Here is a 24,090-nt window from a genome sequence, read left to right on the forward strand (position 1 = left end):
AGTATTGCAACCCCATGGAAAAGGGCCTGGAGCAAGGTCAGGGCTGTGCCACCTTCTATATTAGCCTCGGCTAATAAAGCCTGTTGGCTCAGGCTTCCTCGGCTGACCCCACAGGAGAGATGCAAAAGCCTCCAGTTCTGAGCAGGCAGCTCTTCAGTCAGATCAGGGTTGCGGCACAAATGAACAGGGTATCCTGTTGGGTCCTTCTTTACCAATTTTACTCAACTTGAGCAGGACAAGGCCTACAAAATTAGGACTGTTTGCAAAACCCTGTCTCAGAAGTGAAATTATTAGCTTGTGCAATTACTAATATTGTATGTGCCATAGTTCCCTGCCCACAAATAGAAGGCAGCAAGCAAGCCTTAAGCCCGGAGTAGCAGCAAAGCCAAAACACGCAAGCAAGAGAGACAGAATCCATATCTTAGGCAATAATTGCCTTTTCTGCCCACAAGCAGTTCTTTAACAGTGTAATGCAAAAACAGCAAGCAAGGCACTGGGTCCAAGCCAAAGTCCAGACAACGTTGCAGCAGATAATCTTGCCAACGCTGCTTCCCTACGAGGGTCAGCACACGGCAATATTCACTCCCTTACTCAGCCACGCAACCGCAGCTGCAGGGCAGCGGTACCTCAGCACTAAAGCTGAATTTAAAGTTATCTCTAGGGTCTTCTACTGGATTCTAAATACGGACTGCCATGGGCAGAGTTCTACCTAACAGAGAGTTGGTCGGTCAAGCACGCTTGACTGAAATAGCATAATTGAACTATTTAGGCCAAAAATCTCCTAGAGCAGATTTGCTGGGAGTCTGCAAATAGCCTCTCAGCGGCTCCAAGTTCTGTGAGCCATCCAACTTACCCATCTATGGGCTGCTAAATTTGAAATGAAAGTATGCTCTTGCACCCATAGCAGGCTTCTTGGAAGGAACGGTAGAGGCTTTTGCGAAATTAATGGCAACTTTGCTCTATCTTGTTGGGAGTGGTACAGCCTGGTCTCAAGTCTGATTGACGAGGGGAACTCTGCAGGCTCTGCAGGAGGAGGGTTTGGAGGCAGGCTGTAAGGGGGAGGCATGTTCTTGCTGTGGATCTGTTCCAAGTCCGCATTTGACCGCAGGTTACTTTGCTGATCTTCCTATTTGTGTGGGGATCTGCCTCCCACCTAGGTTTTGAAATAACCCCTCCTGACTTCACCACTGCACAGAAGGTACAGAGCGTACTTGCTCCACCAGGACCGAGTGTCTGCAAACTGTTGCTTAACAAAGACCTAAGTAAAATCCCCAGGTCCTGGCACACCCAGCCCATTTAGTCCCAAAATAATCAAACTTTCAAGCTGGAGGCAGGTGCCAGTTTTGCAGCTGAACTCCAACCGCGCCGTCAGTCACCACCTCCACGGCTTTGTAAAAACTCCATCCCCTCCCCAAACCGGAGAGGATCGGCCGCCCTCGGGCTTCTTTCTCCTCACGCCGCCGTCGCTCTCGCTCCCTCGACGACTTCCACACACGCACGGCCACGGCCGGCCGGCCGCGCGCACACCGCCACCGGCCTCGCGCCACCCCGCCCCCCCCCCCCCCCCCGCCGCTCCCCGCCCCCCCGGCGGCCGCGGATTGGCTGCGGGCCTCACGCGAGCCGCGCGGAGGTGGGCCGGGCCGGGGGCGGGGAGGGGGAAAGAGCGGCTGCCCGCGAGTAACCCCGCCGCCGACCAGCGCCCCGCGCGACCTTTCTCCTGCATCGGCGGTGACGCGGCGGCCGCGCGCGCCCCCCCCCCCCCCACTTCCCCGCGCGCGGCAAAGATGGCGGCGCTGAGCAAGTCCATCCCCCACAGCTGCTACGAGATCGGGCACACCTGGCACCCGCGGTGCTCCTGGGCCGTCCTGCACGTCACGCAGGGGGCACTGGCCGAGTCCCTCCGCATCTACGGCACCCTCTACCTGGTGGGTGCGGGGGGGGCAAGGGCATGAGGGGTGTGAGGGGGGGGAGCCTGGTCTTGTTTTTTGGGTGGAAGGCCATGAGGGGTGTCGGGGCGGGGGGAGCCTGGCCTGGAAGGGAAGGGTTACAAGGGATGGGGGGGGGGGGGGCTGGCCTGGGGTGAGGGCATGAGGGGTGTTTGGGGAGGGCACGAGGGATATCGGAGCGGGGGGAGCTTGGTCCGGGGTGTATCAGGTAAGGGCATGAGGCGTATCAAGGGAGGGAGGCTGGTCTGGGGTAGGGGGAGAGGGGTGTGTTGGGAGAGGAAGGGCAGGAGAGATGTCAAGGGGCAGCCTGACCCTGGGGTGAGGGGGCAGAAGAGCAAAAAGGTTGTTTTGGGGGGAGTCAGGTGCCGGGGAGGAGAGAGATGGTGGTGGGGGCAGCGTGCTTTGAGGGCTGGAGGGCATAAGGGTTGTCTGAGGGGGAGAGCCTGATGCTTGGGGGTGGGGGCAGGAGAGGGGGAGTGTGTTGAATCTGGGCCTAGGAGGGGAGAAGAAGGGCATAGAGGGTGGTGGGGTCTGGTGGCATAACATGCTGTGAGAGGGGGTGAAGCTGGTGGGGTGGGAGGGCATGGGCACGGGCACAACCTCAACTTTGTATTTTCATCATTCTCCAGTACCTATGACAGCTGAATGAAAAGACTTAATATTTGCCTGGGAGGCTAGTATTGTATCTTTGGCAGCAGCAAGAGCATATGTGTATTGCAGTTGGTGACACCTTGGTAATCAGTGCCTTAGGATCAAGGAGGTTCCACTGTATGATGAAGCAAGGCTAAAAAGATACTTTAAGGCTAAAGGAGTCTTTAAGTATTGAGAAAGTATCCTACAGGTGAGGTATCTTAGTTTGAGTGTGCTGTTAGACTTGGTTATATCACCTCAGCAGCTGGCTTGCTTCCAGCAAATTAGGGTGTAGGTAGAGGAGTTGGGATCCATTTGCATCCATCTCTGTAAACGTATCCTGAAAGCTGATATGAGCTGGAATTGCTGCAGGTGAGCACTTCATTCTGTCCTGACCTCTGTGTTTCTCTTGTAGTGGTGCTTCAAGGACTGAGTAGTGAGCTGACTACTGAGCTGGCCCCAAGCTAAGTCTTAAAGAAGGAAAAACAAGTCATTGAGTCTGTACTCTGTACCAGTGCTGGTACAACAAAATTATTGAGCTATGTAATAAAGAGAAGGGAAGAAGTGGGACTGCAGCAGTCCTGACATAATTTGTTTAAGCTTCCATTGAAGTGTTCCTTGAGTGAAAATTGTGATGACATCCAATTACACGTTAAAAAAAAGTTAATAACTGGTAGCAGAGTGGACCTAAGGAGCTGTCATGTCTGACAGTGAACATTTTCACTCTGAACTGACACAAACAGAAGCAGCAGCTGTTTGTGTGAGCATACAGTGAGCTGGATCAGGAAACTAATAGTGAGAAGAACATTCCCTCTCCTCCTCTGCCCTCTTCCCCAGCAGTTTTTTCTTTGTATCTGTTTTCTGATCCAGTTTGCTGTGTGGGAGCATGAATACTTGTACCGGCAGAGAATGGGCCTGAAATGAGCCATGAGAGGTATAGTGGTGGTCTGTCAGGTCTGGCTAAAGATAAAGTAGCTTAAACAGCTCTGTAATTAAATCAAAGTTCTCCAGCCAAGCCTGCTAGAGAGACTCCTGCTCATAGTTATGTTACGGTTCACTCAGTTGTGCTGTCATGGGTTAGGGGGAAAGCTCCCCCTTTTTATTTCTTTGAAAAGAAAAAACAAACCTAAAAATCCAAAATGTTTTCCTGATCTGTTTTACATTGTGGCCCCATAAACGGTTACATCTTGTCACAAATCCAAGGTGGGGTGGAAACCTTCTCAACCAATGTTGTGCTGTACTGCAAAACATCTGCATCAGTTTTTGCACTGTTGTCTTTACATTTTTAATTTTTCTTAGGTTTTTGTTGACAGTGTTTAACTTGACTTATCAGAGTAATCTAAAGCTGAGCTGCTCTAAAATCTTGCTGCTACCTAAAGAGGGAGGAAGCACTTGCCTTCCTTTGCTCCCAGACACATAACTGTGCTCCTTTCTTTGTGTAGTCTTGGACCTTCTCTCTCCTTGAGCAGATTTGATTCATCCACTAACCCAGAAGAGGTTACTACCCTACTTTTAGCCAGGGTAATTTTCAGCTGCATTAATGAATTGAACTGATTTACTAAGCAGGGTTTGACGAGCACCAGAGCCAGCATAAGGTAAAGAGTGAAAGGGTGCAGTGGGGACTGCAGAAGAGGAAGCAGAAGCCTTGCACATTAAGTAGGTTGGCAGGGAAAGAACACTCCTGAATCAAGAGAGTCATCACTAACATCATTCTTTGCTTGACTTAAAGCTGTGCTTGAAAACCTTGTATTGGTAAATGAATATCACAGTTGGACAGCACAAACGTTCAGTCCTTTTCTGTGTTCTAAGATTCACATAAGGGGATGAACTTACGTTATTTTATCTCTATAGTTATATCAGTGTATGTTCAGAATCGTTCTGGTACTACTTAGTCCCAGTCCTTTGTACAGCTTGGCAACAAAAAATTGCACTTCATTTTTCTGTCAAGCCTGTAAAATGGCTTCTGCTTGTTTGTTCCTCCTGTTGCTACAAGCTAATAACTAAGGAAAGCAGATGAAAGAGTTTCCTTTCACAAAAGCTTGTGTGGAAATGAATGAGAATGAATAGATGAGAATAAATTGCTAGAGGTTGTTCTGGGAGAGAGCGTGGCTAGGGACAGTTAGAACCCGGAGTTCAAACTCATAACAGCTACACCCCACATCTCTTAAATGCTTTGCTGCTCTTCAGTCAATGGGAGACTGATGGAGCTAAATTAGGTGGTGCTAGTATGGTTTTCGGTAAATGGCTGTAAAGAGTCTTTGCTTTTAAGTAGTGCTGTACTGTTGGGGTTTTTTTAATAACTGTGCTTCAGTATTTATTTTTTTGTACTTGTCAAATATACAGTCTTTGGATATCATACTTTCACTGTCTTTATTTTTGCTTTAGTACAAATTGATTGCTTTAGCAAAAGTAGGTTTTATATTGAAATTGAATTGTCCCTTCCTATACGAAGTGGCTCACAGGAACGCCTATTTCATAATTAATACTGCTTGTATTTCACAAACCACGTGTCCCAGTGCGTAAGTGTTCTGAGACCCACTTTTACAAAAACAAACAAAAAGTTAAAAATTGTTTAACACCTATACCCCCAAAAGAAACCCCAAATAATCTCCCATAAACCTTAGAATTATACTTTTTAAAAACTGCCAGCTTTGATACATTAAGAAAGCTTTACTGAAAAAGTCCTTCATCAGAGTTTGTTGTACTTTGTTCTATCTATACTTCTGTTTTAGATTACTCAAGGCTAAAGAAAATGTGAAGGTGGAATCTTGTATTTTCAAAGTTGAAGAATTCAGACTTCTAGAAGTCACAGAGGTGGGGAGAAGAGAATGATTTCACAGGGAAATTGCATAAAGCTAGGGAAAGGGAAATGAGAGCCTGGAACATTGGATTTGAATTGTCTTGGCTTCTGTTTCTGGGGATTTCTGTTGATTTCACATGGGAAATCTGCCATTCATCACATGCAGTAGGGCAAAGTCCTCTGTTTCCTGAGGGTTTGTAGGTTTTAGGCACTTGTTTGATGATGGTGCATGTTTTGCAGTAGTTGAATACGCTTAGTCATTAGTATGAAGTCTTTGTAGTATATTGAGGTAATCAGATCCGGTGGTAACATTTCCTCTTAAGCTGAATAAGGTAAAAATCATCTGTGTGCTACTTTGCAGTTAAGCTAATTCTTCTAAATTTTTGCCTGTGGGATGACAAGATTCATTTGTGTCTTTCACCTTTTCTTTCTCCTAGTCTGATCGTCTGATTTCTTCACTAATTTAAGCCAGGGTCCCTCCCTGCCTCTCCAGCCTAGGGTCTGTCCCACCCTTCCCCTCCCCACCAACATCTCTCCTGCCCTTCCTCCCCAGCACCTGCCCCTTCCCACCCTACATCTGCTGCCCTTCCTTCACCTGGCGTGCCTCTGCTGCTAAATGACACAGCCAGGCAACAGCTTGAGCACTGGCCCCTTCGTGGTTCACGCTGACTGTTAGCTTACTCCTGGCTCTGACACAGACGTCCCTCTCCAAGACAGATCTGCTGGCCTAGAGGAGATGAGCACCAGGCCTAAAGCACCCTGGATGCCAGCGGGTCTGTTTGAGGTGTCCTCTGGGCTGGGGGATGGTTCAGACAATTGTTTAGCAGAACAGGTGTAACCCGAGTCTGCTATTCCAGTACATTTTTAAATGATCCTTGGGCCTTGCTGTATTTTATTGATTTCATTCACTTAATTTCTGCTCATACCCTTTTCATACTCATTTTGGTCTAGTTTGTAATATTTTTCATACTTGTGCCATATCTGCTTCCTCCTGTGCTTGTAATAGCCTTCAGGTTCTTAGGTGCCAATTTCTTCTTTCTCTTTCTGTGTCAAAAGTTTTTTTTCCCTACTTATGGTTCCAGTGCTGTTGTCTTCCTAGGCCCTCTGAGCCCTGAGTATCTGTATTCTTTCTCTTAACTTGTATTATTTATTTTGTAAGCTCTCTAGGGCAGCATTGTATATAATATTGTTAAAGACACAAATGCTGTCAGCAGTTGTGCAAGTATAAGGTGTTTTTGCTTCCTGTCTAACGTGGGAGGGACGTTGGTACCAGTACAGCATGGGCCAGGTAGTCATGTACATGGCAGCTGGCAGGTCTCTTCACAGGTAAATCACTGATGGACTAGAGGTAATAACAAGAACAAACCTAATTATTGCACTAATGAATTATTTTGAAAACTGTTGGATGGAAGACAGAATCAGCAGCCAAAGATCAGGGTGGAACAGAATGAAGTGTGAGTGTCGCATCGCTTTCCTGGCTATATGTACATTGCCGTAGGATAGGGCCAGAGGTCGGCCCTGAGGATGGATGGTGCACACTGGCTGTGCCGCTGCTGTTTCAGGCTCGCTTCACTTGCGGTTTCTCTCAGGGAGAGCTCTTCGGACTGGTCCTGAGCAAAGCCAGGCAGCCAGCTAACACTAAAACAGATCCTGTCTTACCTGCCAGTGTAGACGTAATCATCATGTGTCATCTTTCTGAGATATGCGAGGCTGTACTGGCCAGATTGTACTCTAAAGTAGTCCAGAATTCCTGAGTGTATTAAAATGTGATTGTTTGTTTGTGCTGTGAACCATTGTGTATTTGAAAGTAGGGTGGGGAGGCTAAGAAGGATGTTAGTGTTACCCTTGAATATGCTTCTATGTGCCAGCTTGGATTTCTAGGGTAGGCCATCAAGAAGCTCCCTTCTGTCAGGACCTGGTACCTGGAGTTGCTGTGATGGTGGTGTGTGATTGCATTGTGCTGGGATATCTGATCATCTTAGTACTGTCTCGTATCTCTGTGCTGTGTTACGAATGACATGTAGGTCAGTGTGTTCTTGCCTTTAGATTCTTCTGGAAGCTGGGTTAAATATGACTAAAATTAGCTTAAATGTTACTAAAGGAAGAACCTGGTTGCGACATCTTCATTCCAGGCTGTGATCGTTCTGCTCTGTTCAGGTGGCTTTTGGGCCAGACCAGTAAAATTCTTCCATAAATTGAAAATAAAAAAAAATAGTCTTTTGCTGAGATACTGAGAATTTTAAAAGAATCGGTTAATGAATTCAGCTGGACTGAAGAACTTGTGCTCAAAGATGCAAGGAGTAACCTGGAGCCTGCATCACAGTAATGGTGGAAACCAGGGAAAGCCCCAGCCTTGACTGAGCAACGATCTTAGTAAAGACACTGCAAATACTGGGAACCAGCAAAAATCATTAAAGGGACTGTTTATCAAGGAGATGTAAATCTGTTCTCAAGTTGGTACAGCTGCATAGTAGAGTGCAAGAATTTCAGGGTAGGAGGAAAATCAATGAAAATTATACTGAGTTAGACATTTCAAGGGGAATGAAAAATAGCCCTCTACTTATTTAAGTACAAGGCAAACAAGTGGTGAAGATAAGTTGTCATGGAATGAGAGTGATGCCAGGATTGAAGGTAATTTAGATGTCATTCAACGAGTACATGAGTACTGTTCATTTCTTTTTTTAGTTGGGTGGATGATATGGAAAATTTTAAAAAAACCAAACCAAAACAACCCAACCCCCTGACGGTGATCCTCATATAACATCTCACAAGGGCCAGAGAAAGTCAGAGAGCAGGAGGCACATGCTCTTCCTCAGAGTATTGCAGGAACTGACTTACGAAAGGAAAAAATCTGGAAGCCAGGTTTTGTAATCTGTGAAATCAGGGAGGGACCAGCTAATTGAGTAACAACAAATCTGAGTCTTTAAGAGGAGGCATGAGAAAAAAGTTGCTGATTTGAACAACAGTGTCTTTCAAAACCCAAGTGTTACCTGAGGGCATTTTGAGATTTAAGTTACTCCAAAGCACTTAAAAATTATTTTTATAAAGCAAAGGAATAATGTTCTTGTAAAATTCATACAAAATTGCAAATGGTTATAAAAGAACGTATAAATAATTGAATATAATTATGAAAGATCTGACATCAGTCTGTAGCTCTGCCTGCTGCTTAAGTAATCTGAGGTATTTTCTTAACTGGTTTAAATACTGGGGATTGCTTGGCTTTTAGCATGCACAGGTGACTAAAGTTGTAAAATTTTCCTGGGCCTTTTAATGACTTGAAGCATATGTATTATATAAATCATCTACACAGCATTATTGATGTCTCCAAATTTGCATTTTAAAGGTGCCTAAATGTGCCAGATAGTCACTCTTATAAATGTCACTGAACTCTGCCTTCCTGGAGATTTGGATAGGTGTCTGAATATTTCTGTAGCTTTTTTTCTTCCCCTTTTTCTTTTTTTTTTAAATAAAAGTTTGTTATGATGTGCTTGATTTTAGTTGGCTATTGTGAAGGAATGAGAAAGAGATGATAGTACTTTTTTTCAGTTTCCATCAATCAGTGCTGTATGTGTTGGCTAATTTCACTAAAATTTGGCGGAGGGGTAGTGTTCTTAAAGACACACACTTTGTACAAACTTAGGAAATGGTGGTTTGATGCAGGAGGGAGAGAAAAAAGGATCTTGTACACAGGATGGCAGAGTTGGTGCAAGGTCTGTGGTTTTTTAGCCTGCCATGTAACCTGTCAGATTGTGTATATTGGTCAGGCAATTAGCACATTCATTAAGTCAAACCATACTTTGTGTGTGATGACTCTAGTTCAGGGACATAGGTAAAGACTGAGGTTACTAGAGGTGAAGCTCAGGTTGTTGCTGTTGGATGATTACTTGTAGGTGTTACATGACACATCATTAAAATAATCAGGCCTGACTGGTGCCTCTGATCATGGGAAAGCTTGTTTTTGAGTCTCATGTTCCTTTTCTGCTGGAACACATTGATAGCCTAGCTCAAAGTCTTGCACTAGACTATGCAGCTGTGTTTTAAGGATGGTGTTGTAAATGCATATATTCTTTCCATGGTTAAGACAGAATAAATCAGTTCTGATTTCTTAGTTCTATAGAGCTTAAAATTTGTATATGAAGACTAAATTAAAAAACAGAAAAGACTTCAGTAATGCTTTTCCACAAACTGATGGTATCTTGAATCTGGCAGACTGATTTTTCATAATTATGTTTTCATGTTGGAGAGTCAAAATGCAATTGTGTGAATTCTGTAGTTAATACTGGAAAATTTTTTTTCTATTTCTTTATTTCTACTGAGCAGGCTTTTTTAATCCAGTAGGCCTTAGAGTTCAAATCATTAACAATGTTTATTCTTCAGAGTGACTAGTGTATTACTTCAAGAGTGTTTGCATTTGATTTGAGGGGTGATCTCCTCCTTCCAACTCCCCTCTGTATTGTACTGTACATAATGGTCTAAACCCCACACTTCTTCCTTTTATCCTCTTTTCTATTCACATTAAAAGAGTCTTAGAGATGTAGTAGCCTGTCTTTCATGGGTTTTCCACCTATGCTAAATATAATTTCATAGCAAATTTTTTTTGAATGAGTTAAATAGAGTTTTTCATACATATGAACACTTTTATCTATCTATTTCAAGATGGTAATGACCAAAGTGTTTTAGTGAGAGTTAAATCAGAGCTTGTTTTAAACTTAGGGGAAATGGCACGATTACCATTGGAGAGTAAATATGTGGTCAGTTTACACTGGGTTGATGAACAGGAGAGGGAAAAATCTTCCTGTCTGGGCTAGGTGCGTAAAAGATAATCAGGTGTTTAGGGAATCGTTATGGTGCTTGTATATTCAGGGTTTTGGAGGATAGGTTTGTGGTCATGTCTTTTGCTGTGGTATCCGTCATGTATTAATCCTGCTGTTTGCTCCGTTCGTATAGAGTTAATGAGGGTGTGGGGTTGCCTTCAAAAGCCTTCTAACACTGCCAGGCCTGCATTAAAGCATAATTGAATTTTGGGTTTCAAGTTCTAAACAGTTATGTGCAGAAGTGAGGAAAGGAGTTATTTTTCTTAAAAATAAGTCAGAGTCTTTCTGTTTTCAGTTTTCCCACAGGTGGTAATGGGACACTGGGCAGTTCTAGGTCAGTCTTCAGATGTGGAAAGGAAATCTTTCCCCCATGCTTGACTTACCTTATTCAAGAGGCTTTACCTGACCACATTCTTAGTACCAAACTAATTGTGTTTGGGGCCAGAAATATTTTCTCTGGAAGTCACACTGGCAGATGTTTAATCCCTCCCCTTTCTCCTGCCTGTGTGTAGGGCACAGATGTCACACAAGGGCAATCAGGGTATATTTCATCAAATGAATTTCTCACTTGGAGGTGTTATTAGAGAGTAATGTATTTATCTTGTCTGACTGCAGCATGCGAAAGTTTGGTTGTCTGAGGACTGCAGTGTTGTGGTCTATATAAATTTCATCCAGATGCACATATACTTGCCCTCATAATTGTAATACCCAGTGGTATGCAAACTATGTAGTTTAATAGTCTTTTCTGGGTTTTAGTTGTGAAGTACAACTTGTGCACGGGTGAAGTAAACGCAGCAATAAATATAATTTTCTTAAGCTGTCTCCACTTGTGCTGCTAATTCTTTAGACTTTTTGCTGTGAGATTTTCTTATCTTCTTAAAATTTCAGCATACAGTTATGTATATGTTACTCTGCTGTCATTTAAATAACAAAATTCTACTCATATATGTAGGAGAGGCTTGGAATTTTGTCTTAGGGGTTTGCAAATCACTGGAAAACTAGCAATAGGCATTTAAAATACTAAAACATCCTTTAATGCCTGTGTTATGGTATTTGAATGCTTGAAAATTTTCTGACTACTTATTTCTTAATATTTTAACATATCTAGTTTTTTCTTTTTAGAATTAAGTCTGTTCTTTTCAGCTTTTTTCCTGAAACATTCTCTCTGTTATCTTTTTTCTAGCTCTGCTGTTAATGTTTTTAATGATGAAATATCTAGGATTCTTTTTGCTTCATCCTTTTTTCCCCCCATTGATCCTTTTATTTCCTCTGACTGTGATTCCTTTGTTTCTTATGCAGTATATCTGTCTTGTCTGCAGACTGTTGGACTGAAGGGAGATCAAGAGCTAGAACTTGTGGATGCGAATAGAAGAAAATTAGTTGTAAAAACTTTGGACATTCTTATGCCATCTGCCCTGTGGCAGCGCATGATTTGTTTTAGATTCCCTTTTGCTCTTAGTTGTTGAGTGTTTGGGCATCTAGTAAAGTATTTCTTATGGGAGATTGGGAAAGACAGGATTTATTAGTTGACTGTATTAGAAGATGAGACTGTAAAAATGTTAGCAAAGCTGGAGTCTATCCTGTTTCTAGAGCTCCAGTGGCTTGAGCTCTGCTGGTTTTGAGAGAAGAGAAAGTGGAGTTAAATCGCAGGAAGGGCTGCAAAGGCTGTTACAGCCAAACGGCTCAGCTGTTGGTATGGATTGTGGATAATGAGTACTGAAGTCTCTGTTTAATGCTTACATAGGCCAAATAAAGACTCCATGTGCCGACTGCACTACTCCTTAAAGTTTCTTTTTAGTGCATAAAAAGTCATAGCGTAAGAAAATTGTAGTGAGAAGAAAATGCCAGTTTTTGTTTTTGAAATGTGAGTTTTCTTTATTACTTTCCAGGTATCTTGGAATTCTTGCAAATTAACTTACAAGGAGGGGATATACTCTACCCTGACTCAAATGTTTAGTTCTTGATAGGGTTGGAATTTTTCTTGATGAATAAGTAAATCTTTAACATTAGGTAAGTATTTCAAACCTGGATATTCTTCACCTGCAGAGAGCAAATCTGCTTGAGAAAGTGCCATTATCTAATTGTTACTTTAAATGTCAGTGACAAGCATATTGGTTTATGTGATAGAGTTTTTATGGTATGTTGTATATATGGTGGACATTGGTTACATTGGGTCTTTTATTCCATTTGTAATTTCTTCCCTAGAGAGATGTGTGTACAGGGTGACATTTTGATTTTACAGTTTTATCGTATTTTTTTTTTAAATGGATGATATACAGTATTTATGTAAATGAGAAATTAAAGCCATGTGCCTTCTATCTGGAATGGAAAATGGAGCAGTCAGTGATAGCTCTTAGTATCTGTGAAACTTTATTCCACAGTTACTGATTTTTTTTTTTTTAAAAAGGAAAGGTGGTGCTGTACAGGGAAGGGAGGGTTGTCTTGGTTAAATGTAAGTTCCATTGAAGGGTGTAGTTGTTAATGACAGTCTTTATCCCAGAGAGTTGTGTAGTCCTTCTAAAAGTCCTAAGGCCAGGTTGTTGGGTGCCTTGAAAATAAGAGATTTTAAGAGTGACTCAGTGTTTTACAGAAAGCCAGGGTAGGAAGTTGCAGCAGATCTGATGTCTTCCTAAGCTGCTGTTAGTCAAAGGAGATGCTGGAGCATTCTTCACCCTGAGGTAGGTAAGGCTGCATTGCTGTGATCCGCCAGGAGAAATCATGAAGAAGTGAAACCTGTGTCATAATCCACTGGCATTCGGTAGAGTCTGCTCTCCCTCGTTCCAGATGTTGTTTTGGCAGTCTTCTCCTTCCCATAAAGGGTAATAGGCAGGAGAAACATCATGGCTTCAGAAATAAAGTAGAGGGAGAGGCAGTACTGGAAGTGGGTTGTGCTTTTCTCTCCCATGAAATCATGGTCTTGGAGTAGTGTGAGGAGTGTATTGCTTCTGTTCCCTGGATTACGGCTAAATCTCTGTGTTAGGAGATGAGGTGAGGCAGCACAGGCAGCATGAGATTGAGGGGAGGCAGCATTGTGTCTGGGTTTCATACAGCAGCAAACACTTGTGGTGTTATCTCACACAGCAGCGCTCCACTCATGTTGCGGACATGCCGTACTATCTTACTAAAGCTGAAAATCTACAGTAATTTGTAAGCACTGAAGAATTCTATTTTGTAAAATTCTTGTCAAAACCATCTCAAAAAGAGAAGAGTGAAACTAAGAAATTACGGAGAAGGGTGACAAGGGTAATGGGATGTATGGAGCTGGTTTTGGCCATTCCTGGATACATTATAGTCAACTGTTTGGATCAGTGAGCTGAATCAGAATTGCAGTCCTTCATTCTTGTAGTGAATAACACCCCAAACTAACTTTTACAGCTATCAACGCTAAGGACCTGATACACACCACTCTGAGGTGCCTAAGTAAAGGTGTTCTAGGATTTGTATGCTCTTTTTATAGCTGGAGAGCTGAGACCATAATGCCAATGAGATGTTAATTTCTGTCTGTCTGACTCTACAGGAAGTCTTAGGTAACTTACAGACCTTCTGCTACACCTGTTAGCATCTTCATGGAGATTAATAGTTTGCCAAGGAAGTATCTACTGGATGTCCTGATGCCTTCTGCTGTTGTCTGCTACCGATGTCTGCTGCTAAGCCTTGAGCCATGCATTTATTCTAAGAATTTGGCCTTCATCTCAGTGTCTCCCAGTTCACTTGAGTGAAGTGTATCCCAGTGGGAACTGTGAACTGCTGCAGTCTGACGTTTCATAATCTTTCTGTCTTGCCAACCTCAACTTTAGTAGTACTTTTGTGAAGCATGTGGAACTGAAAGGGAGAGCAAGGTGGTGTCCAGAAGTCTCTCTGGTATTTTTTCCATGTAATCACACCTCCTGTGGTGGTGGAGGAGAGGAGGAGAGCCTGCTCCATAGACTGCTCTTGCCTGTTTTCAGCTGTACACAATATTTAGTTTAGCTGTTGTCTATAAAGAACTTTGAAAATGATAAACATTATTTGTTTTTGTGTTTTTGTTTGGTTTGGTAGGCATGCCTCAAGCTCCATTGCACTTACACATACAGCTCACGCAGTTATCGTAAGCAATGTTTCTTTGGACTGGTTTGTGTGTTGTTGTTCCTGCTTCTTTTCTATTTTTCACTTGGGAGTAGTATAGTAAACAGAAAGGAAAGCAGAAATTTATGTTAGTCTCAAACTCATTGAAGAAGCTACAGAAATAAATTTTTTACTTTTATTTGACATTTATAAGATACCAATCTTTTCCTGTTGCACTTCTGACATTTTGGTATGAGGAAGCAAGGCTTCACACTTCAGGTGTAAGGTCTGTGTTCTTAAAACAAACAAACAAAATGTTATTTTGTTCCAAATGTTCATGACCTCTGTACAATACACTAGAAATAGCTGAGGAGGTAGCAACTAGTGATCTGGCGTTTAGACCACGTTAAGACTTACCTTAAACAGAAAGATTATCTGGATTGCATTATTGCCTAATCCATTATGGTTTAAGCAGTCTTGACACATAAGTAATGTGTAAATCTGTTTTCAGAAGTCTGTTCATGCATGTATTTCTCCTTCACCCTTAATTCAAGCTTCATTTTGGAAACAGATTTTGGCAGAACTTTCCTGTGGTTAGTTTTAGCAGAATCCTTGTCCCATCTCTGCATCTAAAACATCTACTTGCTATTCAGTATGAATGGACAGTTTCGGAAGAACAGATTCCTCTCCCATGTTTTTAAGTTGAGGAACCAAGACTTTGAGAGGTGTTGCCAATACCTATTCAACAGGACATCTTCTGTTGTTCTTTCTCATCAGCACCAGCAGTATGTAGCTTGCTCTGTTTGGAACTTCTCTAATTCTAAGCATTGACCGGAAACTTGTGCCAGTTTTGAGACTCCCTGGAAGATCAGTGCAGATAAAGATGATAATGCTGTTAAAAAGAAAAAACAATAAAATCTGTCTCGTGGTGCACCCAAAGTATAATTTCATGGAATCATAGGAGCACGCAGGTTGGAGGGACCTCGGGAGGGTGTGTGGTCCCAACCTCCTGCTCAAAGCAGGGCCGGTTGGATGAGCTTGCCTGGGGCCTTTTCTAGTTGAGTTTTGAGGATCTGCAGTGATGGAGAGTCCACAATCGCTTTGGGCAACCTGCTCCAATATTCAGCCACCCTCAAGTGAAAATTTTTCTTCCTTAGGTTTAATCTGAGCTTCTCATACTTGAATTTGTCTGTTGCCTCTTGTCTTACCCCTGTGCACCTCTGAGAAGAGCCTGGTTCTTTATGCCTTCCTATTAGATAGTTGCAGAATTTCTGTGGACAAAAAAGAGTTTGAGGACCTTCAGTGTTTGAGTCATTAAGTAACTGTTCTTTATAAAACAGGGGACATACATTAAACTGACGCAAAAGAACATTTATTTTTTAGATCCAGCCTGTTTTCTGCTATAGGCGGTTTTTTAGAGATAACATACTATTTCTATAAAATTTGTCAGGAATGTGTTGTTCTTCCAGCAGATGGTGAACATTTTTTGGAGGACTTGCAGTTGGTTAATTGGAGTAGAAAACCTTTAGAAATACGTCATCACTTCATAGACACTGTGTAAGGCCTGTATTTCGATTACTTTTGTGATATTCTGACCTTAATTATGTGATAGTCTAATTGTCTGGAAGACAAAACTCAGTGTAAATTTATCACGTCTTAAAAGTTCTGATATCTGGCAGGCAAGATTTCTGACTATTATGGCCAACGGTAACAAGGTAATAAAATTCGTCCTATACTTCCCATTTAGGATTGCTTGATGTATTTCCTGGTATAAATATTGTAACAACTGGAACAAGTTCAAAGGAAATCTTTGTGGTATTGTTCATAAACCCAGCAAATTTAAGAGGCTTTGATTTACTACTTAAATCGGCATGTCTTGTTTTCCTTTTTCATTTTTCTTTACAATGTGCAAAAAGGAGCCTAACTGAATTAAAGTTTGTCCCCTGCTTTTTTTTTTTCTTGCCTCCTCCCTCAGATTGCAGCTATTCTCAGGAAACGAAAACTTGACTATTATTTGCACAAACTGCTACCTGAGATCTTGCAATCAACTTCCTTTCTGACAGCAAATGGGACCTTGTATATTGCTTGCTTTTGCATTCTAAGGTTGGTATACTGTCCTAAAAATGAAATGTAATAGGAAAGCTATTTTTATGCAACTTTTCAATTAATATAATAATTTGTCTTTTTTAATAATAGGCTTGTTTGTAATGGGTTGGATTAAGAAAAGCAACAGCCGTGTCATCGTCTTGATTTCTGGTCTTACCACTTGAATATGAACCTTTGTGTGTTTTTGGTTTTTTTTCTCATTTTTGTGACTTTTTTAAAATCAGTAAACAAGTCAATGTATTCACTTTGCTTCCTTTTCTCTGTTTTACTGATTCAAAATACATTGTTGTGGGGAAGCTCAAATATATTCTAGAGGGGAACTGAGAAAGCCTAATCATTCTCTCCTAGAAAGAATTGATGTAATTTGATGTGGGTTTCTATTTCCTTGATGCAGGGCCTATGATACCTTTTAATTATGCTAAACTTTATAGAGCCATCCAAGTTTGTACTTCCCTTATTTGTGGTCATAAATGAAGGAAATCCCAGCACAGCTTCCCAGGTTCTGTAAGATACAAGCTTGCTCTGAAAAATAAGTATAAATGGCACTTATGTATTTTGAGCTCTTTCCAGTGTATATTTCAAATAACTGTCAGGATAGTTAAAAATTAAACTTTCCTGTTTATGAATATGAAGATGTCCTAGATCTAAATGCATTTATTGTAAGAGATGTTATACATAGACATGTAAAGCCTACAGTAGCTATGAATTTTTGGAAGTTATCTGACAGTGCACTCAACAGCTCCTCCAAAAGTTAATCAAACCCATTATGCCCTACTTCTAGATCTGTTTAGAGGCCTCTAAATTTTGCTTCAAAGCTGAGGGAGAAGGCTGAGGAGGAGCTTGCTGAGGAGCCATGGAACACTTTTTAAGTATATCATTTGCAAAGTTCAAAGTGAATCTTTAAGTAATGAGCTCTAAAGAATATGAATTTTTCTAGCAATCTGAGTTGTATTAATATTGATTTATCTTTACTCCTCTGAGCTATACAGTGGTCTTCCTTATCCTGCCATGTACTTGCCTGTAAATCTGCAGTGTCTCACTTCAGTGCTGTAGTTAGATGTTACTCTCTAAATTAAGCTGGTGTGGTTTTAAGTTTTATTGTTTTCAGCTGTTCCTCTAACAGAGGCTATTAGCCATCTAGCAGATCTATGATTATGCCTGTGCTAGTAAATGAAGCAGGTAAGAGATTAGTGTCTTACTCTGAAGCCAATTGATATGACATCGCTTTCACCTATGTGAAGCATAGCTGTCTAAAGCTGTTTTGACCTCCAAAACAGCATGGCCAGATGCAGACTGGGTCATGGAAATGGTACGTAGTCCATGCGCCCTCCAAGTCCCCTTGAAGCATTCTTCAGGTTGACCCAGGCCAAAACCACGCAAAGGAGGATTCTAAGAATTTAACATGAGAAGGGATACATGTAAATGCTTACCCTACTTTTCTTACAGCTGTGCAGCAGAGTAACCAACCAACATCTTGGGAGATGTACATGCTTTTTCTGTTACAAAGAGATGCCCATGAAGAGTTGTCACCTGCAGCAAAGTCTCTGCTGGTAGGGTCTCTGCAGACTGCCCACCACTTGAAATTGCAGGACTTGCAAATAAAAAATGTCAGCCTGTTGGTTAGGGTGCTAACTGGAGCTGGTGAACTGAAATCACTACTAGAGGCAAAAGAAAGTGTTTAGGCAGCCTTATACATTGTGCCAGTTGAAGTACATGAATGTCCAGTTATAAGGAGCATTTTGCAGCTTTTCTGACCAGAATAAATTTTGGAGCCTCAGCAATTAAGTGAATAGGATATGTAAGAGCTATTAAATGACATTTCAGAAAACAGTGGCTAACATGGTTATCAGAAAAATCACACTTTCCAAATTTACTGGTGTCCTTTGAAGCATAATTATATATCTGATGATGATCCGATTGGTGCATTATACATGAATTCCCAAACGACTTTGACAAGATTGCTTGCTAGGACTCTTCAAAAAGAAAGATCCTCTGTCTTCCAGGAATTAGTAAGTGATTAGCAGGTAGTTAATATATATGAAATAAAACAAGGGCTAAATAATCAGTTTTCATAGTAGGAAGAGTTTGCCAGTGATGTTCCTGCTGTGTCCTTTGTTTTGGATATACCTAAAGTCTGGAAAAGGGATGAAGAGTAGTGTTAGAGATTGTATGAGATTATTTAGGTTACAGAAACCTAAAACTGACTCTCATCCATTTCAGAAAGATCTGTTGATTAAAATCACTTATGAAATTTGATAGAGAAAAGTGCAAAGTAATGCATTGGGAGGAAAAAAGCAGTCCTATCCTTACACGGGGATGGACTTTAAACTAGCTACTATTAATCAGGAAGGTGTTTGACAGTCGTCATGGACAGGTTCTTTGAACAAGTCAGTTCGGTACTTGAATATGGTCAAGGAGCTGAGTAAGTGTTATTTGGAGAGAAAATGAGAACAAGCCAGAAAGCCGTATAAATACATGACATCTTTACAAGTTGAATACTGTATGCTTTTTTTTTTTTTAAGAGCTTCTCCTAAGATCATAATGTTGACAAGTCCTTCACTTGGAATGTACTTAATATCAACATTCTCTTGCAGCTTGAGCCGTATAAACTTGCTTCTCTCATCTGCTGTTGGGTGGGTGACAGAGAATGGAAATGTGAGACTTCACTCTCTTTTCCTTTTTTTTTTTTCTTTAAAACAATTTCTATGTTTTTTTATATTTGTTTTTTTTAATGTTTTGTTTGAACTCGTATGATTCCTTGAATTTATTGCTGTGTGATACAGTGTACTTCCTTCAGTAGCCCCTGAGAGCAAAAGAAATTGTATGTCATTTTCCAGCCCAGAGTGTGATTTGCTATTGTATGTTTTAATCCATCAAAGAAATACCAGTACCTCTATGTGTTCTCCATAACTGTGGCCTGAGTATTTCTGAACTTGATTTGCAACCACGCAAAAAGATTGTCTGCGACTGTGGAGACCTAGATGCTCTAGGGCTGATTCTAGATAGCGGTGAGAGATTGGATGCGATAGATTCGTATAATAGGATGCACGCTGCAGTTTTTGTATCTTTTTTGGTTGGAAAGTATATTATAGTGGGAGCAGCAGTAACTCAGAAGCAAAATTGTCCAGCAAGCCCCATGCGGTTGACTGATCTTACCCTCCTGGAGTTCTAGACCAAAGCAACAGATTAAAGGGTTTATAGCTGGACATGTTAACTCATATTTACCTGCACAATTCCTGATTTGAGAAGACTTGCCTGTTTCCTTCTTTTGTTAGCACCAAGGAGATGTGTTGGCAGGCATATAGGGTGTCTTGGATAAAGCGACCACTTCATCTGTTCATACCTTTACTAAAGTTCCAGCAAATCTTCAGTCACTGTGTATACCGAAAATATGTCTTAGTCATCCAGTAACAATTAAAAGACCTAAACATGAAATGTAATTGTCGGGGAGAAGTCTGGCTTATGCTAATAAGTCTTTTTGATGCTCTTGTTGTATTTGTTTCCTTTCAGCTAGGGAAAACCACCAAAATTGAAACCGCTGCAAATATTTTCAAGGATGTAAAACTTTAGGCAAGAAAGTGCAATTAAAACAATTTCAGGCATTGTTTAGTATTCTTACCATTTCATAGTGGGGCAAAATTTCAAAACCACCTGAATCCAGTAGCAGCAATGACTTAGGCTGTGGATAGATATTCTCATTCTAGAAGGGATTACCAAGCTAACTTGGCTGACTTTTTTTTTTTCCCCCCTCCTTTTTTTCTTGAAGTGAATTAGGGATTACGTACAGACTGCTCTGTTGGCAGAGCAGTGGGGGTGATGATCTCCATTGCGGATGTGTGACAGGCCAGCTGGGGGCTGTAATCTCTTCCACTGGTGAGATCCAGAAGACTACGTCTGTCTGGGCTTCGGATGGAAGTGCTAGGCTCCAGTGTTGACAAGCATTACAACTGTTAAATGAAAGGTGTGATTTTTAGGTTTTCAGTTTTATTAAATAGAAAACCTCATGAAGACATGGTTCTCTTAGTCTAGCAACTACAGTAACTAAGTTTGTCTATGTATAGCTTTACATTAGCTTGCTTAATTATATTCAACCTTATGTACCAACCAGCCTCTGAGTTTTGGATACAGTTGTACATTGAGGAATTAGATGCATAACCTGAAAGAACTCCTATTTCTTGTTCCAATTTCTAACCATAGACCATATGAAAATAACCATGCAAATAATAACAAAAACTTGGTTTCATTTACTTTAGCAGAAGTTTAAATGTTTCACTGATCAGACATTTTAATTTCCACTAGTTTTATTACGTAAAATATGTTGTTTCCAAAATCATATCAAACCAAACATGTAAGCATTCGTAGAGGAATTCTAAACCATGCCAAAAGAACAAATTCCTGTTTCTTTCCCACAGAAAAGACATTTGTTCTGTTACTTAACAGGTGTGTCTGGTAAGATGTGTTCATACTTATTAAGATGTTTAAAATGGCTTCTCTGAAACTTCATACAGTAATTGCTTTCCAAGAGAGTCCTAATAATGAACTCTAGCTCCTGCAGCATTTGGCATTGTCATCCTGAGAAATTATCCTTTTGCAGCTGTGGGAATGAACAGTGTGTGTAATTGCCATTACATCACTTGCTGCTGATACACTGGCTCTCTTTTCACTTACGAGCATAAGCTGGCATTGCTCACTGGTAATGTTACTTTTGCAGGAGAAGTATGACACGAGGCTAATCATGCCTTTTACAGCAAGAATGAAAGTGGGCTAATCAGATAGTATTGATTAATTATCTTTCTTTTCCATGTTGTCAACATGAAATGTTATCTAAGAAAATTTCCTTTTCTACCCTGTATGTGTTTGCCATTTTTTTTGTTGTATTTTGTTCACTGTGTTTTTGGAAGGGTAGACTCCATTGTAACACTCTGTTTTCCTGAACTGATAGTGCTTATCAGCTGAGTAACGTTGGTGTAACTGAAGTATGTTTATTATCATGCTACCAAATTTCATGACTGACTGACTGACTATTGTTTGCTTCTGTGATCAGCCTGGATTAGTTTGAAGGTGCAGGTGTCCTGAACAGACCAAATATGGTTGGTGACATTGTGTCTGACATGCATTTTGGTTTTCCTCCTTTAACAGTGACCAATTAATAGAAATATTTTCTTAGATGTTGTCGTTTGTGTAACTATTTTTTTCAACTCCTATCGTTGGAGGAATTTTGATAGTTGAAATTGTGTGGACTCTTTAAGTGAAATCCAGATCTTGTTGCAAAAAATGATAGCTTTCTGACCTTAATAGAACTGGGATGTCACTGTTGCTTCCAGTTGTAATGTACAGATTGATTCCTTGGCTTACCGTAAATGAGTGGTTTACTGTTCTTAGCATCAGTTTACTATCTCTTTGGAGTGTGATTTATATTATAATAATTTGGTTTAATTTCTGGCTCACCTCATTGCATCCCTACATTCCACAAGGCACATCTTCCTGAACATGCACTTGGACAAGTAGCAGAGCGAGGAGCAACTATAAGTTCTTTCAGAAGATTTTTCTGTAATTAATATCTCCAACTTTTCAGAAACATGCCTTGAAAGCACTGCTTACTTTGCTTCATAGAAATCCTTTAAATGACATGGATATGTTAATGACGTATTTCATTTAATGTTTATGAAGCACTTCAGGAACCAGTCTGAGGACTATCCAACTGTAAAAATATAATGATTAGTATTTATTTGTAAGTGTTGATTAATGTAAAGGGACAACATTAATCTTAATAAAGTGTGCATAATTTTATGATAAAGGTAAAATATGGTACATGAATGTTTCAGTTGCTTTGCATGTAATATCTGTACAAATTACATTTTCAGGAGGATACTTGGAAAATTCTACTTTTGGTCTCCTGGCTTTGGTGCTGCTTTACCTGCTTCTTATATGGCTATTCTCATTGAAAGGAAAAGCAGGTACGGTTTGTGTTCATGGATTTTTAGTTTTATATAGTATTTGTTGTTTTGGTCATTTGATGATTGATGTTTGACAGTTTGGTGGTTTTGTTTCAGAATGCTGGAAATGTGGTTAATTTGAAATGGTGTCTTTTGCAACCTTAGATTTAAATCTAGAAAGCTACAGTAAAAAAACACTTTACAAACATTCAGTTTCTTGTTTGTGGTTTCTTTTTCTTGTTTAATATGTAATTGGGTTGCTTAGGATTGCCTGATGAAACTCCAAGGATAGCTGAAAGCTGCCGCTTGTAGTGTGGCCCTGAAAGGTGGCAGGTGAAATCCTGTCTTGTAAGGTTTTAATGTTTTGAAATTCAACTTATATTGGTAGCTTGTGTCAATAGTGAAAGTTATAATGCTCAATTACTTTAATATGGAGTGAGATACTTTAGTCATCTAGTTAGTAGGTTTTATTCAAAGTAGAGAAGGTGACAAAAGGGTAATGTAAGGGATTACTCTTTAAGATGAGGGGGTTTTAGTAGTAGAGGTGATGTGAACACATTTTTGGTTACTATGAATATGTGAAACTTCCTTAAGCAGTCATTTCAAAATAACTGCAAATACGTATACACCATGTTGTTGACTGACTGTCAGGCCCCATTCCTAAACTTCAGTCATGGGGTAAGCAAAGCCCAAGCCAAGCTTTAGGTAAGATTGTCAAAGTTCTGTCCTTTTAAAAGAATGCATTATCTATTGTTTTTGAAGATTGAGGATGTGTAAGAAGTTCTGGAAAGGTGGGAGCACTTCTATATCACTTTAATGTAACTATAGAGAAAATAGTTGTAATAAATTTACTAAATAGTTTAATCATCTTTTAATGTCCTTTCTAGCTGACTGATTTTCATCTTATTGCACTGCACTTACTTCCTAAGAGGGTGGGTAAATTTTGGTAGAACTTTGTCTAGTTACTTAGACTCCAGCCCTGCTATTGGCATCCGTGTTTTGTTTTGTGGTGAGAACAAATGCATTTTTTCTCTTTGATCAGTGACAGCCCTAGCTCAACTTTTCCTACAGACCTGTTACAATGTGAGGATTTTGTGTGTCAGAGTTCTAATATGTCTAGATAGCATTAAAGGGGAGGAAGTCAGGCTGGTTGTCCATCTGTGAGTTTCTTGTAGCTTTCAGAGTATCTGTGAGTCAAGAGTTGAAACTGCTTGTAAGCACAAACCTGTACAAGGTTTTTGTGTAACAGTGGAGCAACTTTGAAAAACTTGCAAAGCTAAGCTTAAGTGTAGCAAAAAGAGTAGGCAAACAAATTTTATGTCAAAAAGGGATTTCTAAAAGTCTTAGTGGCAATGTATGAAAGCTTTGACACATTAGCAGGCTCCCATTTAGCATCTGAAATTTGAAAGAAATAAAAGTTGAAAGAGATGTGTGAAAATGACAGAAGTAGGTTGGTACAGCTTGTATGTAATGAATAATGCTGAAATACTTAGTTCCTGGAAGGTTACTCTCCTTTCTGTCAGAATCCAAAATGTGTGACCTAAGGTATTTTGCCTAAAAAGTTCAGGTTATATTGCATCAGATAAAATGTAAAAAGGCAACATTGGTATTGCAATATAACACACAAAGCTGAAAATGTGGGGTCATTGTTATTAATGAAAAAAAACGTTAAATGGCATCAAAAGGTAGTTGAAAGTTCAGTTTTTTTAAAATATGAAGTTGTTGGGTATGTTATAAGATGGTAACTATGTATAATGTGTGAAATTCTACTGCTGACTTAGTGAAATATGACTTTTAGATTTCACATCTCTTTG

The 24,090-nt window shown here is 40.5% G+C and overlaps 1 protein-coding gene across 1 annotated transcript in view; it reads left to right on the forward strand.

The window, feature by feature from the left end:
• Positions 1-1,711: 1,711 nt before the first annotated feature.
• The window catches only part of TMEM135 (transmembrane protein 135), a 180,473-nt gene continuing 158,094 nt past the window's right edge, over positions 1,712-24,090 (forward strand). Inside the window, exons 1-3 of the mRNA XM_052812750.1 lie at positions 1,712-1,925; positions 16,210-16,337; positions 22,205-22,297. Coding sequence (XP_052668710.1) covers positions 1,785-1,925; positions 16,210-16,337; positions 22,205-22,297 — 362 coding nt within the window. The 5' untranslated portion in view covers positions 1,712-1,784. The remainder of the gene's footprint in view (positions 1,926-16,209; positions 16,338-22,204; positions 22,298-24,090) is intronic.

Source organism: Harpia harpyja, chromosome 17 (assembly GCF_026419915.1).
Source record: "Harpia harpyja isolate bHarHar1 chromosome 17, bHarHar1 primary haplotype, whole genome shotgun sequence".
NCBI lineage: Eukaryota > Metazoa > Chordata > Aves > Accipitriformes > Accipitridae > Harpia > Harpia harpyja.